This window comes from Microcebus murinus, chromosome 1, assembly GCF_040939455.1.
Source record: "Microcebus murinus isolate Inina chromosome 1, M.murinus_Inina_mat1.0, whole genome shotgun sequence".
In the NCBI taxonomy this organism is placed as follows: domain Eukaryota; kingdom Metazoa; phylum Chordata; class Mammalia; order Primates; family Cheirogaleidae; genus Microcebus; species Microcebus murinus.
The window spans coordinates 50,453,880-50,473,479 of record NC_134104.1 but is presented as its reverse complement, the minus strand read 5'-3'; the positions used below and the strand labels follow the sequence as shown (position 1 = coordinate 50,473,479).

The following is a 19,600-nucleotide window of genomic DNA, read 5'->3' as shown; positions in this document are numbered from 1 at the left end:
TTTTTTAAAAGCAGCGGTAATTTTTTTTTTTTTTTTTTTGCCATTCTTGACCAAGGCGTCTCTTTAGTTTATTATAGAAAATTGTCACACTAATGTAAAGGTAAGGGTGAAGGAGATATGTAAATTGTCCATTAGGAAAAAAAAAAAAAGAATAAAGGTAACCTTTTAAATAGTAAAATCATCTACTTATAATAACAATTTTCTAATCTTTCTTAACCTAATGAAAAATTAGATAAACTCTCTGAAGTGGTGTTTTAAATTTTCTGTAGTATTTTCAATTTTGTATACCAGTTTTATTCATTTATTTTTTCACCCATTCATTCAATAAGTATTTCCCTCCATGCTGCAGGCATTAGGTTCTGAGAATAAAATAATGCATGAAATAAGCAAGGTTGCTGCTGCTCTATTATGGTTTCAATACTAATGAAGGAAAACACAGTGCACAAATAACATTCTGTTAGGCACAGTACCCATACAGTTTGATGTGACTAAGCATGGATTGACAAACAACATTGACCTGTTTTTGCAAATAAAGTTTTATCCGAACACAGCCACACTGATTTACATATCTGTCTATTGCTACTTTCCTGCTGCAACACCAAGATCAATTAGCTTGATGGAAAACATGTGGCCTTACCAAGCCTAAAATATTTGCTATCTAGAACTTTATAATAAAAGTGTGTAGACTTCTGTAGTACAGTAAGATTGGGTGGGTAACTTTTGATCAAGTAATTGGAGAACAACATTCTGCAAAGATGACATCTGAACTGATAGCTAACTAGAATGAATCAGGCTTGAGAACATGAAGGGGAAGAGTAGACAAAGGAGAAGCTGGAACAAAACCCCTATGGCAAGAACAAGCTGATGTGGCTGAGAAATAGGAATGGTCAAAGATGAGATATGAAGGATGCGGGCCAGATCATGTTGGGCTTAGTAGGTAATACTAGAGATGAGGGCTTTTACTTCAAGTGAGATAGGAAGCTGAGTAAGATTTGAAAGTTTTGTGTGATGTGACATAAGTTACATTTTATCATGAATAATATGGCTGTTCTGCTGAGAATGGGATATAAGAAGTCAAGGGAGAACAATTAGGAGGCTAATAGTCAAGCCAAGAGACAATGATCACTTGGGCTAAACTCTTGATACTAAAGTTGGAGAGAGAGAAGGAATTTTAGATAAAATTTGGAAGTAGAATTTACATGATTTGTCATTAAGTAGATGAGAAAGATAAAGAAAAAAAACAAAATCAAGAATAAATCCTAGAGTTTTGTCTTAAGTATTTTCATGGTTTGCAATGCTGTTTACTGATATGGGGGTCATACAGGAGGAACTGGGTTTGAGAGTTTATGATATCAGAAGTTCTGTTTTGGTTCTATTAAACATCCATGTGGAAATGTCAAGTAGACATTTTAGGTGCATGATCCTGGAGTTTCAGGGAGAAGTCAGAGTTGGAGTTAAATATTTAGAATGGATCTATAAATGGTATTTAAGCCCATGAGAGAAGATGAGGTCATTTTGGGCTGGGTGCAGTGGCTCATGCCTGTAATCCTAGCACTCTGGGAGACCAAGGCGGGAGAATCACTCAAGGTCAGGAGTTCTAAACCAGCCTGAGCAAGAGTGAGACCCTGTCTCTAATAAAAATAGAAAGAAATGAACTGGCCAACTAAAAATATATAGAAAAAATTAGCCAGGCATGGTGGTGCATGCCTGTAGTCCCAGCTACTTGGGGGACTAGTCAGGAGGATCAGGAGGATTAGGAGTCAAGAGGATTGCTTGAGCCCAGGGGTTTGAGGTTGCTGTGAGCTAGGTTGATACTCCGGCACTCTAGCCCAGACAATAGAGTGAGACTCTGTTTCAAAAAAAAGAAAAAACAAAAGATGAGGTCATTTAAAGAGATGCCAGGAGAGTAGGTCAATTCCACATTTAGTGCTCAACTCTAAGAGAAGGATTCAGCAGAAGACAACAAGAAGGAGTACTAGTCAAGACATAGTAAAACTAAGAAACTGTGTTTTCTTGGAATTGTCATTTGGTGAACAGAATACTCCATTATCTTGTGAGACCAACTGTTTATGATCCCACTTTACAAGAAACTGAGAGTTAATGAAATTGGGCAACTAACTAAAGGTACAAATCAGTAGAGTGAGGACTAAATTCAGATCTTCTTATTCATCTAACATAAAGAGCTCTTCTAATTATCTGAGGTAGACACACTTGGTTTATGTCTAGTTAGCATCTCTTTGAGGAACTATCTCCTCACTTCATTGTCACTCCATGTGGCTGGAGTGAAGCCCCCTAAGCAGACCTTCAATCTTATGGCTCCAGTAACTGTTTGAGGGATGAATTAATATACAAGCCAAGCTAACCAGCCTTCCTCAGGAGTTTCTTTGAAGTGTTGGGTAGGAGACTCTTTTCATAGGGATAATAAGCCGTGAAAATGAAGAAAGCCTAGAACTGCCCGTGATTAACTTGCTACCACAAGGGGAGAGGCTGCTTAAAAATAGGACCAACATTCAGGCAACGTGGTAGTTGTGGGGGCACCTGGAAACCCAACTGGGCCTGGATAAAAGCACAACTCCCCACAACCCACTCCCGCTCCATTATTTTACTTATGCTGGTACTTATGCTGGGTACTTTTACCACTTGAACCCTCCACATTTCTAGCACAATACCTTGTCTTGTTTATCTGTGTAAACCAGCATACTTCCATTTGTATATAAAAGGTGCTCCATAAATATTCATTAAATAAAATTCAAAAGTGAATATTTAATAATAACATGCCCTGATTTAAAATTAAACCGTATTTAAGATACTGTTAGATAAACTTTTATTTAAGATAAAAGATAAATTTAAAAGATGAACTTTTATTTAAGATAAAAGTATTAAAGGATCTTACAAATTTTTCCTCCTATCACTACTCAAAAACATTTAGTTTTCCGAGAAAAATAATTTCAACCAAGATTGTTGATCTTTTCAAAATACTTAGAGAAGTAAATCATTTAACTATTTTTTTTTTAAATAATTAAAGACCTCTCTCTTACTTTTTCCTCTCCCCTTTATTTTCACAGTTTGGGGAATAGACAAATGAATATTTCAGGAACATGTTCTCCTGGTGGTTTCAGTTGCCTTTCTGTCTCAAGGCTAGAGTATACTATCACATTTACCTTCTTATTACTCTTGCTGCTCTTTGAGTCCCAACTTGATAAATGCATCTTCAGTCTAAGTGCTTAGAATAATTCCTGTGGTATCCCTAAATTGCAAATATACTTTGAAACTCATAAAAACTCAGCTAAAGTAATTAATGACTATTGATATAATCAATGTTGCCATTACTATTATAATTTTTCTCCTCCTGAAAATTCTGTTTCTTTAAACCTGAATTGATATTTTTTGTGAGTGAAGATAATTATTAATAAAAGTACTAGTCTTCCATTGTGTGGGGGGAAAATAGGATTTTCAACTAATCCTCATTTCATTGTAACTGGAATGACATATCTGACTTTTATATTCAACTGTAAATATAATGTTGGTGTTGTTTTCTTTTTCTTTCTGAAATTGACACCGTTACCTGTTTTATTACCAAAGGCAAAGTAATACACTATTTTCTGGGACTACCTTAAGTACAAAGTTAGTAAAATTTTAGCACTCTGATCTTTACTTTTAAGCGCCAACCTCCAAAGTCTGTAACTATTATGATTCTACCTACCACACTCTCTACACCTGTAATGTCTTTAATCAGAAATTGTAATGAATTTGGTTTGTGGCTATAAACAAAGTGTGCTCCACTGAAATGTATGACCACCAATATCTATCATTAACTTTAGTCACTAAATAATTTATTTCCTCTGCTGCTGTGTCTTTTCTCCTTCATCAAAAGTTATTATTTCAAGTTATATTTGTACTTTGTCTGGTCTAATCTGATCCAGCTTTGTTTTTTATATGTCCAGTTATTAATCAAATTTACACGGATATAAAAGTTTCCTTTACTCTCAGCATCCCTCCCCAATTTTTTTTCACTATTTGGATCAAGGTAGCATTAACTGAACATTTATTTTCACACCTTGTGCTTTAATGACTATACTTAACTCCTATTTCTATGTGGATTTTTATGATACAAGCATCACTGAGGTCTCTTTGGAATAAATTCCATCCAGTTTAGTCCATTTCATATTTCAAGTAAACATTTTTGGTTTCACAGTACTAAGCTTCCTTATCAAGTTAAGAATTATATATTAAAAGCTGCTATGTAAGAAAGAATACAAACCTAAAATATATGAGCATAAGAATATTCTCCTCAAATCCCAATTCAGCATGTCCCTTCAATTATGTGTTGTATATGTTGTAAAACTTCCTCTCTTGAATTTCTATTCCTTATTAAAGCTTAACTTTTGATGACACCTCAAGAAAAATATTGAGCCATTCTTAATAGGCTTGCCCATTTCAGGCATTAGCTAAATGTCATCTAATGGCTTGTGTTGTATAAATGTCAAATTTAATCAGTAGGAGAAATTATCTTAAGTGGATTTGAAGACTCTTCCTTTGATTATAGTGAAGAGATCCTTTAAGGTGGACTTGACAAACTTTCTTAGATTTTGGTCTGCTACTATGGTAAGCGGTCCTATACATCTGCAGTCCCCAATCCTCAGGCCACAGACGGGTACCAGTTGGGTCCGTGGCCAGTTACAACCAGACTGCACAGCAGAAGGTGAGTGGAGGTTGAGTAAGCAAAGCTTCATCTGTGTTTATAACCGTTCCCCATCACTGGCATCACTGCCTGAACTCTGCCTCCTGTCAGATCAGTGGTAGCATTAGATTCTTCATTATGGTGAGTTATATAATTATTTTATTACATATTACAATGTAATAATAGAAATAAAATGCACAATAAATTTAATGCGCTTGAATCATCCTAAAATCATCCCCAACCCCCGTCCATGGAAAACTTGTCTTCCACGAAGCTGGTCCCTGGTACTGGAAAGGTTGAGGACTGCTGCTATATATCACTAGGGTGTGTGTGTGTGTGTGTATGTGTGTGTGCCTGTTTTAACTAATGAGTGATGAGAAAGTTACAATTAATGACTTTATTTAAGCAATCAACAAGATGGGTAAAAAAATTAACTGTGTAGTATTTTAGATGAAATACACTTGAGCTTAAACAAATAAATGAGCCAATATACCACATTGGTGGCATAGACATCTGCCTTAATAAACTTGGTAAAATGACCAAGTCCACATATGCCCTATAATGAGACTGTATCTGCAAGAGTATTCATATCTGACCATCATATGTTAAGAGAGCAAATTAGAGTGCTGCCGGAGAAGAAACTCCAAAATGTGAAGAGATAGAAAGAAAATAACTTGAAGACTAGTTTAAGAAACTAATGTATTCTTTAGTAGAAGGTACGGTGAAGTATCATATTAATAATTTATCCTAAAGAATAGAAGGCACAGTAAACTATATCTTGTCATATTAATACACTATGAAGAGGCTGGGCATGGTGGCTCACATCTGTAATCCTTATATTCAGGGAGGCTAAGGCAGAAGGATTGCTTTAGGCCAGGAGTTTGAGACTGGCCTGAGCAAGAGAAAGATCCTGTTTCTACTAAAAATAGAAAAATTAGCTGAGTGTGGTAGTGTATGCCGGTAGTCCAAGCTGCTTGGGAGGCTGAGACAGGAGAATTGCTTCTTCCCAGGAGGTTGCAGTGAGCCTCGATGACACCACTGCACTCTAGTCTGGGTGACAGATCAATACACACACACACACACACACACACTATGAAGAGTTTTCTGCAAAAAGGAAGATTGCATTTTTCCTTATGGCCGCAAGGTGCAGAACTGAGGTCCCTGAAGTATATCCCAGTACATAGAGTTTGCCTTTTGTAAGGAACAGCTTTCTTCTCATAGTCAGAAATACCCAAATGAGAAGGGAATATTCTCTTAGTATATTTAAGCAAAGGCTGTTGTATCACAAACTGGAATTGTATTTGGAGTTGAATCCAGGGATTCTCTATCCTATTTCCCCATCTATCTCAAAGTGATGGTTATTCAACCAGATATTATTAAATATTGTGATATAGAAGGCAGTGAATCTCTATGAAAAAGATTTCTTTATGATTTAATATGGTCTCCAAACTAGGTGTATAAAAATCAACTCATTATAATGTGAATTCTGTTCCTTTCTTTACTTCCCTATTTTTATCAAAGATATGTATATATATACATACACACACACATATATATACACACATATGTAGATAAATATGTTATTTTTACTTGCTTTTTAGACCATATTCAATTAGAATATGGTCACGATTCTCCTTCTTTAAAAAAGTGTGTCTGATACCCATTCTTTTAATTTCCTTTTACCACATTATTCCAGACCCTAAACTGCTCAAACCTAAGTCAGGTCTCTAGCTTCTTAATGAGAGCTCTTATTACTAGTATCTTCATTTCCATATTTTCTTAGGTATTCTGCCATACTAATAATGTGTCCCTCAAATACTGATTTTACTTTATGTTTCCCCTCTTTGGTAATCTTTAAAATTCCCTTTGACTACAGAATTGGTACAAACTCCCTATTATAAAATTCAAAACTTCCCATGATTTACTTTTTACCTCAACTTTTAACCCTCCTCTCTGAACTTATATCTTCTTTACTCAGTATTCTCGAAGGTCTGGCTTACCTATCTCTTGCTAAAGTTAAATGCTCATTTTGTTCTTATGTTTTAGGGGGCACTGCAATTATATGTTTGTGTTAAGTGTTGAAATAGACTAGTAGCACTCACTTTGCAGTGTGTATGAGAGAAACTCCAGACACATAACGTAGCTGTGTTCATTTGTTACCAATAATGTGGTTTAATTGTGCATATGTAATCACAATTCCACAACAACATTTATTTCCTACAACATTAGACCCTTGAAAAATATGTGGCAATTCGCTTTCAATATTCCTAGGTGGGAGGAAATCCTTCTATTAGGTGCTTTAAGGCTGAAGAAACAGAGGACAAGCTATCCACAAAAGAATTTAGAAAAGAAGCTTGCTTGGAGGCTTGATAAGTCAAGGTAGCAACTCAGTTTATTTTTTGCTCTGCTAAGGAATAGCTAATTTCATGCAAGAATTACCTTACACCTGACCCAGAGCAAACATTCTGGCTATTCTTTATATACATTGAAGCAACAGAATTGTTTCATGCTTTAAAAACCAAGTAAGGAAGAACATGAGAAAAAGAAATGAGACTTGTATGGTACTGAACAATTTTGCTTTTCTTTTTCATTTTGGTAGATTTATTTGTTACTGGAAAAAAAAAAGGCTGTCAAGATATTTAGCAACTAGGAAAAATTGAAGTTATTATTTTCCTCAAGAATTTTTGTAAATATTTTTTTCTAATGTTCCTTTAGGAAATTGACTAACTTTAGCAGATGGTAGTTAGATATCTCTGTCTCTGTCTCTATCTCTCTCTCTCTGCTGTTGACATTCAACACAATCTACTCATTTATCATTTTATGTATATTTTTTTAAAAAATCAGTGTTCACGATTTTGATGGCCTTCTCAGCAATCTTCTTGTGATCTGTACGAGTAAGATGAAAATTGAAAATAGATCATTTAGAGAGCAGATGTAGGGAAAGGAGGAGAGTAGGAAATCAATTGTTTCATTGCCCTAGTCTTTTCCCAAGGCTGATTTCAAAATTGCTGCCTTTTATTTTCAAATTCATTTTTCTTCATGTTCAGATGTAACTTAGCTGGTAAGAAAGACTTTGATCTATGTTTCATAGGTAAGAATTAATATTATTCATATGAATACTTCTTCTCACTCTGTAGAAAATAAAAGCTGCACATATCTCCTGACCTCATCCTGCCTCTTGTCTTTGCCTGCTGGTCATGAAATTTTATATATATATGTATATATATATATATATATATATATATATATATATATATATATTTCTTTTCTTTTCTTATTGAGACAGACCGTTGCTCTGTTGGCTGGGATAGAGTATAGTGGCATCATCATAGCTCTCTGCAACCTTGAACTCCTAGGCTCAAGGGATTCTCCTGTCTCAGCCTCCAGAGTAGCTGGGACTACAGGTGAGTGCCACCATTCCCAGCTCATATTTTCCTATTTTTTGTAGAGATGAGGTCTTGCTCTTTTTCAGGCTGGTCTTGAACTCCTGGCCTCAAGTGATCCTCCCGCCTTGACCTCCCTGTGTGCTAGGATTACAGGCATGGGCCACTTTACCCACCCATGAAATAATATTTTAAAACTATATCTGTTTCTTTCTCAATACCAAAGATTAAATAGCAATATAAAGCCTTATTTTATTTTTAATTATTAGGGATACATAATAGTTGTATATCTTTATAGGGTACATATGAGGTTTTGATACAGGATCTTCCCTTTTAATATTGGAAATAGACATTTTCTCCTAGTCAACAGGTGAAACACAAAAACAAGACATGACAAAAATAAAAAATATATAAGAGGACTAAGTGACTCCTGTTAGAGAGGTGTTTGGTTGGGTGGGGGTGCACATAATCAAAATTATCAATCCTACCCAAGCCTAACACTGGCATAAAACATTACTTTTTATGAAGTAATGTTTTTTAATGAAGTAATGAAGTAATCAAGAAGTAATGAAGACATCCTGCTATTCTTGAGTAAAATGTTAACTATTATATTTGTGGAAAGATAATATGTCAAGCTCATATACCTATCATTGTGAGAAAATTTGTCATAATTTTTCAACAGTCAATTGGAGTATAGAGGATGAGGACAGAGAGAGAACAGGAGCTTGCCTAAAAAAAGGTAACACAATCTGAGTAAAATGTGTACAGTGTGGGTGAGCTGACATTAAACAGCATAGAGAGGTAAGTCGTAGAAACTCGAACTTGGTTAAGTAAAGCATGCATGGTCAGATGGGCTTGTTCAGATTTGTGTCTCTAAACATAGAAAGGTACAGTAAAATATATATATATGGTATTTGTAATTTTATGTTATTGTAATAACACTGTCCATAGTTAACAAAAATGGCAGTATGTGGCACATGACTATGTGTGCATGTATTGCTCTTTCTTACTAACAGAGGTCTCCTTTTTTTCCATTCTCATAGGACGAGACGCTCTTTAATCTCTTTCTTTCTAAATTCTCTCTCAATATATACACTCATGCTTAAATTTCTCTCATTCCAAGATTTTGCCTTCCTCTGTCCCTACCTGACCTGCATTTATGCTATAGGTACTGTCTAAATACTCTTCTCCATGCTTATGCAGATATCTTAAAAGACTGATCTCTACATTGTCATGTTTCACTTGTCCTATTCTTTTCAACCCACTTTTCAGTTGACATTGTTCCCACTAAGGTCACAAATGATCTCCCAGTTATTAACTCCTATAGATGTTTTGTAATCATTTTTTAAATTTTTTTATTTCAGCATATTACAGGGGTTCATTAAATATTCAGGTTACATATATTGTTTTTGCCTCACCCAAGTCAGAGCTTCAAGCGTGTCCATCCCCCATTACTGTGTATGTACCCATCCTCCTCCTCCCATCTGCCCAACCCCCGATGAATGTTATTACTATATGTGCACTTAAGTTTTAATCATTTAATGCCAATTTGATGGTGAGTACATGTGGTGCTTGTTTTTCCATTTTGTGATACTTCACTTAGTAGAATAGACTCCAGCTCTATCCAGGATAATACAAGAGGTGTTAGATCACCATTGTTTTCTGTGGCTGAGTAGAACTCCACTATATATAGACATCATATTTTCTTAATCAACTCATATATTGATGGGCACTTGGGTTGACTCCACATTTTTGCAATTGTGAATTGTGCTGCTACAAACATGCTAATGCATATATCTTTTTTATAGAACATCTTTTTTTTCCTTTGGGTGGATGTCCAGTGATGGGATTGCTGAGTCAAATGGTAGTTCTACTTGTAGCTCTTTGAGGTATATCCATATTGCTTTTCACAGAGGTTGCACTAGTTCGCAGTTCCACTACCAGTGTATGGGTGTTCCTATCTCTCTGCATCCATGCCAACATTTATCATTTTGGGACTTTTTGATAAAGGCCATTCTCACTGGAGATATGTGATATCTCACTGTGGTTTTGATTTGCATTTCCCTGATGATTAGAGATGTTGCACATTTTTCATATGTTTCTTGGTCATCAGTCTATCTTCTTTTGAAAAGTTTCTGTTCATGTCCTTTGCCCACTTTTTGATTAGAGTTGTTTGATTTTTTTCTTGCTGGTTTTCCTGAGTTCTGTATAGATTCTAGCTATCAGCCCTTTATTAGATGTATAACATGCAAATATGTTCTCCCATTCTGTAGGTTGCCTGTTTGGTCTCATAATAGTTTCCTTGGCTGTGCAGAAGCTTTTTAAAAACTGGACCCCTCTCTTGAATTTAAAACGGTTGCTTGTTCCGTGGAAATAATGATACTGGAAACTTCCTTAGTTTCCAATATACCATACTCAACTGGTTTCTTTTAGTAATCCTCTATTTTGTCCTCTGTCTTTTGGTGATCCTTTTTCTTCTGCTTTTCTCTGAATGTTGGTCCTTAGGATTCAACTCTCAACTCATTGTTCTTAGGGAAGGGAGATCTTCATGGCTCAATAACTCTCAGGTATCACTCAATCGTCAATGTTACCAAAACCTATGATTATTTATATCTAATCATCTAAAGTGTACTTCTGTGTTTCCATAGATGCATTACATTTTCCATTTTCAAAATTGAATTCATTCTCCCCTTTCCTGAAATAGATTGTTCTTTGATATTCTCTATTCCAGTTGTTGAGGCTTTTACTAAGTAATTAAAACTAGCATATTGGCAGTCATTCTTGATTCCTTTGTCTTCTGCATGTCTCTTATTCCTGTAATTATCAGTGACTACTAAATTAACTAATCAGTGGTTCTCAGCCTCAGGTGCTAACTAGGATCACCTGAAGAGCTTTAAAAATATCTTAGATCAATTAAAACAGAATCTCTGGGAATAGGACCCTGTTATTCTAATATGCAGAAAGAATCAGAAACAACTTTTCTCAGTATTTCTCAAATATGTCATTTGTTTTTTTACCTCTACTATCACTGCCCCATCTCAGGTCCTCATCATCACTTAATACATATCTCTTAATTGGTCACTCTGCCTACAGTGTTATTCATTTCCAATCCACTATCAACATGGCCGTCAGGGTGAACATTCTCAAATATTAATGTTAGACTATCATCTTCCTTGCCTCTTTTGTTTCTATATACTTCCCTCCCACCCTCACTGGGCTTAAAATTCTTCAGTGTGTTCCCATGAAAAAGGATCCAATCCAAGTACTTTAATCGGGCACATGAAGCCCTATTTTAACTTACTCATCACTTGCCTACTTTTTGCCTCTTGTTTGCCATTCTATACTTGCCACAAAATGGAATTGTTTATTCTCTATTCATATATGGATGTTTTATTTCTTTTATGCCTTTGCTCATGAGCTCTCCTTTGACTAGAACAACCTTCTTGTGATTGACTATTAATACTACTTATCTTATATGTCTTGACTTAGTAACCGCTTTCTCCAAACTGGGTCGGGTGCCTTTCTTCCATTTCTCTTAATGATCTCTGGCTATGGAAATCACTGCTTTTACCACTTGAGTTTAAAATGATCTCTTTATGTTCCTGCTTTCTCTTTGGGAATAATGAACAGTGCTTAATCATCTTTGTATTTTCTGATGTTCAGCATAATACTTAGTACATTTTAGATGCTCAAAAGGGCTTATTAAATAAATGAATATGAGAGCAGTTAGAAATCCTAGCTGATTAAAAAATACAGATGACTAATAAAGTTAGTCTCTTAAAACAATAAAAGGATTTTGATCATATTTGTACATTGAGAATGGGAACTTGAAAATCAGTAGGGAAGACTTTCTGTAAATTTAGAATATCTTAGATCTCTATTAGCATTGTTAGAGTTACTTTTGGAGGTAATTTTCTTCTTCTGATTTATATAATACATTTATTTGGGATCGTTGTGCTCTTAATTTGGCTTTTTGAGTAGAAAGATAAATATATAACTGGCCTCTGTTAATATCAGTCTGCTTAACAGTTGATTTCTCACACAATTACATCATACTTATATTACAAATTAATCTCTGGTTAATTTGGGATCATTACCTGTATCTTTTAGGGTCCAATAACTGGATATATTTGCCAATTTCCAGATCTGGCTAAATGAGTGATGTGATCAGTGCCATGATCCTCTTTAGCTTTAAAATTTCTGAATTTATATTTTTTAATGGAAAAATAAAAATTATATTTTCTATTAGTTTAGTATAAATCAAAATGCATGGGGAGTGTAGAAAAATTATGATAAATTCTTTCAAGTTTTATATTTTTCACACAAAATCTTGAGGGAAAAGAAACTTGTCCATATTTTTCTGAATCAAGGCTTGTTAGGGAAACATGAAAAATGCACTGTGAAATACGAAGAATGTTATGGGGATATGAAGGAATATAGAACTGGGACAAAGTAGTAGGTTTACTCCCAGTTTTCCAAGTAGCTAGATTTAGTACTTTGGTATAAACCCTCTTTATTACAAAGAACAACTACCAAATAAATCATTTTCTGGAAAAGAACTAATTTGTAATCAACTGTCTAGGAAAGAATACCACAAAGAAGTGATTTCTGAAGCTTTCATTTATTTTTCAGCAATGTGACTGTTTAATTTGAAATGAACTTGGGAAAATCTATTAGATAAGTTGTTTCCTTAATTTTGCCCATTCTAGACTCTGTGATACTGATTGTTCAGGATTACTGAGCATATGTGCGTAATGAGAACTGTACATAATTTACTATAAATACTTACATACAATAAACAATAAAGGATATATGTGTCTAGTAATAGCAGATGCTAGTTTCTGCTCACTAAGGAAATGATTATAACTTTCAATAAACATGGTTAAGGGAATGATGTTAAGATTACATATGTGTGTGCATATATATATATATATATGCACATTTATACTTTGGATTTCAACTGAATATTTCAAATATTCACTGTCTCAGACAACTTGCAATGGGATCTCTACAGCTTTAAGAAGTTAATTATTAATCATAAATTTAATTCTTAGGATCTGATCATTGTGGTAGGATTTGCCAGTTTCTTGCTACATCTGTTCACCCTTTTCTCTTTAGAAACAAACCAGATTTTTTAGTTGGTTATATTGCTGCCCATAATAAAAAGCATATTGCCTTCCAGATTTTGCAGCTAAATTTGGCTATGGGACTAAGTTCTGATCTTGAGCTGTTTAAGGGAAATATTTGTGGGAGTTCTCTGAAGATTGCTTAAAGGAAACTCAGTCAGGTGGAAGTTCTGTTTGCCCTACCTTTTCTCTTAGCTTTTAGCCTAAAAATCAGTGATAACAGCTGGAGTGCCAACAGCCATCATGGAACATGAGTTGACCCTGAGGGTGGGAAGCAAGATGCCTGGATTGCACATAAGAAATAAAGGAACTTGAGTGCTTGAGAAAATTGTGGAGCCACTGTATTTACCTGTAACTCCTACCTTCAGACTTTTTCTATTTGTGAGAGAAAAGGGGTTTGTATCTTATTTAAGTCATTGTTATTTTTGTTATTGTTGTTAAGCAAGAATTCTAGTGGAACTAAAAGTAGAACTTGGAACCTGGCTATATCCGATGAGCCTATGGATCAGCATTCCTCACTATCAACTATTACTATCTGCTGTTAAAGATGGATGAGAATGTATTTCTCTAAACAAGGAATGACTTAAGCCCACATATGGCTAATTAATATTGTCCTTATTTCTTTCTATCCTGTGAATTTGTGTCCATGTTCTCTCTGGAGATCGCCATTTCAGGTTGTGGTATTCTATTTTTATGGTAGGATGGGCATTATATGTCCATATGGTAGGAAAAATAAAATCTTGTTTGGAATTGTGAATCAAGTGAATTCTCCTTTGTGCATAGACAGGAACCGTGTTAAATTTCCCATGTAAGATTGTTAAACAGTCAATTCATTCATTCAACAAATATTTTTGAGCCATTATGGGTTGAGTAAGTCATGAGAGGCCTTTGTTATTTAGTCAACTCATGTCCAACATCACAGGGTTCGTTTGAGAATTTGGGGAAAGTAAAAAAGAGGAAGAAAAATTGAGCCAAATGACAAGTCTAAATATTTTTTCCTAAACAACTGTCTTTTAAAAATTTTTTCTGTATTTAAAGACAGGACTATAACCTGCATTTTCCCAAATGGCACCAGGCTGTTAGTACACATATTAATGTCAAATATTAAGGCTCAAATTATAAGGGTCCACAGCTGCCTCTACAAAATTTCTTAAATGCTCTTGCCACAAAGTCTCCTACTCTTTTTTGGGAGACCTAGGGGAAGCGTTTCACATATGTATATGGCCAGTTAGCTAGTTTGCTCAGATTATTCACCTACTGGTAGCTCTGGTGCTTGCAAAATCTAAAGGTAGAAGTCCCACCATTCTCTTCTATGTCAGGACCTTCCAGAACACTACTATTTCAATAGGAGGCCATATGAATATTCTCTCTAGGTTATAAATCCTCACACTGCCAAATGATGCTGCATCCACTTTAAAATGCACCATGCTGGAGACTGACTTGTTCTATAGAAATGAGGAGACTATTTCTCTAGCCAATTCTGTCAGCTTAATGTACTACTGCTTACATCCTGAGTATCACAGAGTCTCTTATAAAAACATTTCTTTGTGCTCTTATTCATAGCCCTGCATCAGGTATCTTCTATTGTGCTCTTTCTCTTGTATCTCCATTGGAGGCACCCAGGGAATGAAGTTTTATCCCAGCAGTTCTTTATTCTCCCATGCACATTAACTCATTTTAATAATTGGCAGGGAGGGCTACTGCTCTATCAGTTTATCAGACATAAGCAAACCCTGAATCCTAGTTTGAGCTCAGCTGGGATCCTTGCTTCACAAGAACTTGACATGGCCTCTAGGTTGCTTTGATAACAGAGCTAGTTGAGAATAAAGCTATAATTTATTGATAAAATATACATACATATACATAAACATACATACACACACACAGTTATCCCCTTTTATCCATAGGGGATACATTACAAACCTCCAGTGGCTGTCTGAAACCACAGATAGTACCAAACTCAGGATACACCATGTTTTTTCCTATACATTAGTACCGATGATAAAGTTTAATTTATAGTTCAAATTTAAAGTTAATTTAATATCAGGCACTTAATAAGTTATTAAGTTATATAAAAATAACTAATAAAATGGAAAAATTATAATATACTGTAATAAAAGTTATGTGAATGTGATCTCTCCTTCTCTCTCTCAAAATATTTTGTTGTACTGTACTCACCTATTTTCAAATCATAGTTGACCAGGGATACCTGGAACCAAGGAAAGCAAGACCGTGGATAGGGGGGACTACTATATCTCACATATGTATACATATATGTATAACCATATACCACAAAACTTGTAACTCATATTAACATGCTTATACCATAGTCAGTGCCATTTTCTCATTAAGTCATCTCTTTCAGTTGCAAAACACAGTACTAAAGGAATGGCACATGCAATAACATGTATTTTACTTATTCTGTGCTTATGAAAATTTGAATGAGTAATATATTCAGTTATAATGTTCCCTTAAGCCACTGTTTTGCTACATGCTGGAAAACCTTCCATACATAGTTCTGATACTTTTTGGATTTATTTTAAAGGTGACCCAGTTAGTTTTTCTCTTTTGTAGTCTCTCCCTATAGTAAATGTAGCTACTATGACAATGAGTAAAAGAAATATGGATGGGTAGAGGAGAGATAGAGAAGCCAGTACTTATGCAGATAAACACGATATGAAAACAAGGATCTGCTCTTAAATTATTTACATAGAAATAATAACAAGGAAACAAAATGACTTCCTGAAGCACATTTATCTCCTGACTGGTTGCAAAGAACACATTTTATTTGTTTTTTTAAAATGAAAATCTTAACCATCTAAATTTAGGGCTGTGAAGCATGTTTATAACAACTCAGGAGCCCTCAACAGTAATAATCACAGTACTAAAATGCTTACTTTCTAGAAAGTGGTTAGAACCACTCAAAAACATTTTATCAGAGTAACTGGTTAGAGATATATTAGAAACATACATTTTTAAAATGATGCAAAATATCATGATGTCTGAGAAGTCCAAGTTTATAAACTGTATTCAACACCATCAACTGTAGTGGAAAGAAAGTTTCAAAGCGTGAAAATCCAGAGCAATTGTTAGTAGCATGAGTGGTAGGATTGAAGTAAATAGAAAGAAATGGAAGGCATTTGCTTAATCTATGATCTTGTTGAAAGAAGGGTCCCAGCACAGTAGCTTTTTCCTTTTAAGACTAGCCAGATGTAGGCCCTTTTAAGGGCATAAAGAATGGAGCCACAGAAAGAGATTAAAAATGTTGGGAGAGAATGGCAGAATACAATAAGGTTTTTAAAACGGAGAGACATCTATGTAGAGTAAAGGTGACTCAGGCAAAATACAAAAGCTGTTTCCTTCTCAGTCATTTATGCAAAAACTTGTACTAAATAAAAAGGTGCAAGGCATATATTAGCAATTCCTATTATCTAGTACTTTTATTGACCTGGCATGATTAGCAGAAACTATTTAGGCAGAATTGTCAACTATATGCTTTTTCATCAGCCTGATGTTTGATCTGCAAGCCCTCTAAAACTAATAGCAAAAGTGAAACACTCAGAAATTTAGGAAGTTTTAGTTGGCAATCAGGTGTTAGCCTACTCTGTGAGGTTTATTCTTCATCTTGGAAGCTAGGTGGCTGTTGCTCTTTTTCGATAGCCGCCAAGGAGCAAAGTCTTAGACCTGTTTGGCTGCTGTCGTGCCTAGAAGAGTTTGGCAGCCCTAGGGAGATGAATTTCTTCAGCGTTGGATCCACCCAGAGCCGAGAAGCAACACCCTCCCAGCCACTACTCTGTTGCTATGAAACAAAAGACTAGGGAGGTGAGCGAAGCAGGAAGTCCCGCCTATTAGCCCCTGTCGGCTTTGGCTCCCGCACCCGACGCTCACGCCCACCTGCCACCCCTTATTGGTTAGCTCCCCAGTGCTTTGCATCCCTTCTTCCATTTCCTTTCCCTTTTCCACTTTCGTTCCCGGGCGAGTCCAGGCCCTTCATTTCCTTCTGAGTACCTTTCCATTCGTACGTGCGACGAGCGGGCCTTCCTTTGGGGCCATTGTGTACTGTGGAGGACGTGGACAGGGTGGTAGCGCGGCAGACGGGCGCCTCCCGCCCATTGGCTCCGCCCGCTGTCGGGCTGTGCGCGGGCGCGCGGGATTGGCCGAAGGGCGCGCGGCCCCGCCCTCGGTCCCGCCCCGTGCTGGGTCTCTGTGTATGTTGCTGGGGTGGGGTGTCCAGTGAGTGCTGCTGCGGCGTCCCGCGGCCTCCCCGAGAGTCGGGAGGGAGGGGAGAGCGGGTGTGGATTTGTCCTGACGGTAATTGTTGCGTCTCCACGTCTCGGCGGCCTGCACTCTGGGTCGCTCCTTATTCGGGACCGTGCTATCACAGCGATTACACACTCCCCGCCCCGGCTACCCACACACCCTCGGCTGCGTGCGTGTAGAGTCGGACCCGCGCTCGCGCGTGTCTCCGGACCGCTACGGCGCCGAGAGGCAAGGAGGGAAGGGGGCGCCGGGGAGGCTCGGCACTTCCCACCGGCTCTGGGGCCCAGGGGCAGCCAGGCGCGGACCACGGAGGGCTAGGGCAGAGCCCCGGCTTTCAGCGGCCGTGCCTGCCGCCGTCCAGTTTGAAGTGGGGCATTTAAAGACCGGAACCCGGGCAGGCTGGGGCAGGAGGAGGAAGGAGCGCCGGAGACGGGCGGCTGCGATCGCAGACGGCGGGAGGCGCGTCCACCCGGGCGCCGATCCCCCAGCGCCCGAGGCGGACGGGGCTGCGGGCGCCGGAGCAGCCGGGGGATACTTTGTCCTCTCTGCGTTCACCTTCCTCCCCAGCTGAGGTCCGAGAGAGGCAGGGCCCTGAGCGGGCAAGGGGCACAGACGTCCTGAAACAAAGCTTTGGGTGAGACTAGAGGCGAGGACTGAGAGAAGTGAACTCTCTTCTCCTTTCTGTGCCGGCTCTTGTCAGTTTCTAACCCGGTCTTTTGAAACGGGCTATTTGTTTGTTGTTTTATTTGGCTCTTGAGAATAACTACTCACCGCGTTGGCTTAAAGAACTGTGTGTTTGTGTGTCTGTACTTGGAGGTTTTAATGGGAGAAATCCAAGTCCTACGCCTTTGTTGACAACAGACAGACCTGTCCCTTATGCTTGTGTAGAATAATCTTTACGTTTATATAACTTGGAGAAATCTGGCAGGGTGAAATGAGGGCTTTTGAACGCGGCTCTCAAAACGTATGTCTTCTAGGGGCTTCAGTTCTAGTATTTTGAAGTGGGATTTAGGCAGAAGGGGCAGAACATTTGATGTGTTCTTGGAGGAAACCTATTGAAGTTTTTTTTGTTGGTGTTGTGAGTTGGGTATTAGTTTAGCCTTAGCTACTTGAAACATGACGAGGATGCATCTTTAACTCTCAGTATTCTAAAAGCAATTCTAGGGCCATAGCGCCTAAACCTACAGTGTGTAAAGATTGAGAGTGTAAATTCACAAGCTTATGGAAAAGTTGAATCTGGGCCCCTTGGTTTTGTTCATATTGTTGGAGAGGGATGTAGTGGTTGCAAGTTAACTTGTTTGGTTTTCTTGTGAGTAAATATTTTCATAACCAACTTTTTTTTTAATCTGCCTTTCAAAGAACTAAGATTCCAGATGGCAAACTCTATGAATGGCAGAAACCCTGGTGGTCGAGGAGGAAACCCCCGAAAAGGTCGTATTTTGGGTATTATTGATGCTATTCAGGATGCAGTTGGACCCCCTAAGCAAGCTGCAGCAGATCGCAGGACTGTGGAGAAAACTTGGAAACTTATGGATAAAGTGGTAAGTTCTGACTGTGCATGTATGTAGCTCTTTTCACCTTGGATCTGGTTTCTCCAGATTTACTTATAATATTAATAATTGTTATAGCAACAATATTTTAATTTGTTTTGATCACTTTTCTACCATTCTGTGTGTTTTGAAAAGTTGGATTCAGAGCAAAATCTTTTTATTTTTTATTTTTTACCTTTTGCCCTTCTTACTCTTGAAGGTTCAGAGTTCCTCTATATGACTCAGTATGCAAAGTTTTTACCATTGGCTGCTTTTTGTTGATATATGGCCATAGTATGTTTGGAAGTGTTTGTTCTGTCTTATATGAGGTTGTGTTGCTTTTAGATAACAAAAGAGTACAAACAAGTTATTTAAGAAAAGTTTCTAATGGACCACTCATGACAACCAGATGTGTCTGATACTGAAAATATTTACTGAGGAAAGAACCAGGTTAGTCCTTAGGTGAGGAAGCAGTGAGTTGAGAGAGTTTCCATTTTCATCTTTGAGAAATCATGTTCATTAAGAAACTTTTTTGTTATTAATGGTAGAGTTACAGTTTCTTTCATCTATTCCATTTTGAAACAGGAAACCTTTTGATTGCACATTGTTTATTGTGAAAGG

At 37.1% G+C, this 19,600-nt stretch overlaps 1 protein-coding gene across 3 annotated transcripts in view; it reads left to right on the top strand.

Moving 5' to 3' along the window:
* Positions 1 to 17,385: 17,385 nt before the first annotated feature.
* CBLB (Cbl proto-oncogene B) overlaps positions 17,386 to 19,600 on the top strand; it is a 191,579-nt gene continuing 189,364 nt past the window's right edge. The window contains exons 1-2 of one of the 3 annotated variants that reach the window (XM_012777172.2): positions 17,386 to 17,501; positions 18,810 to 18,991. In XM_012777172.2, coding sequence (XP_012632626.1) covers positions 18,824 to 18,991 — 168 coding nt within the window. In that variant the 5' untranslated portion in view covers positions 17,386 to 17,501; positions 18,810 to 18,823. The other 2 variants (XM_012777173.2, XM_012777174.3) reach the window with 2 other exon arrangements.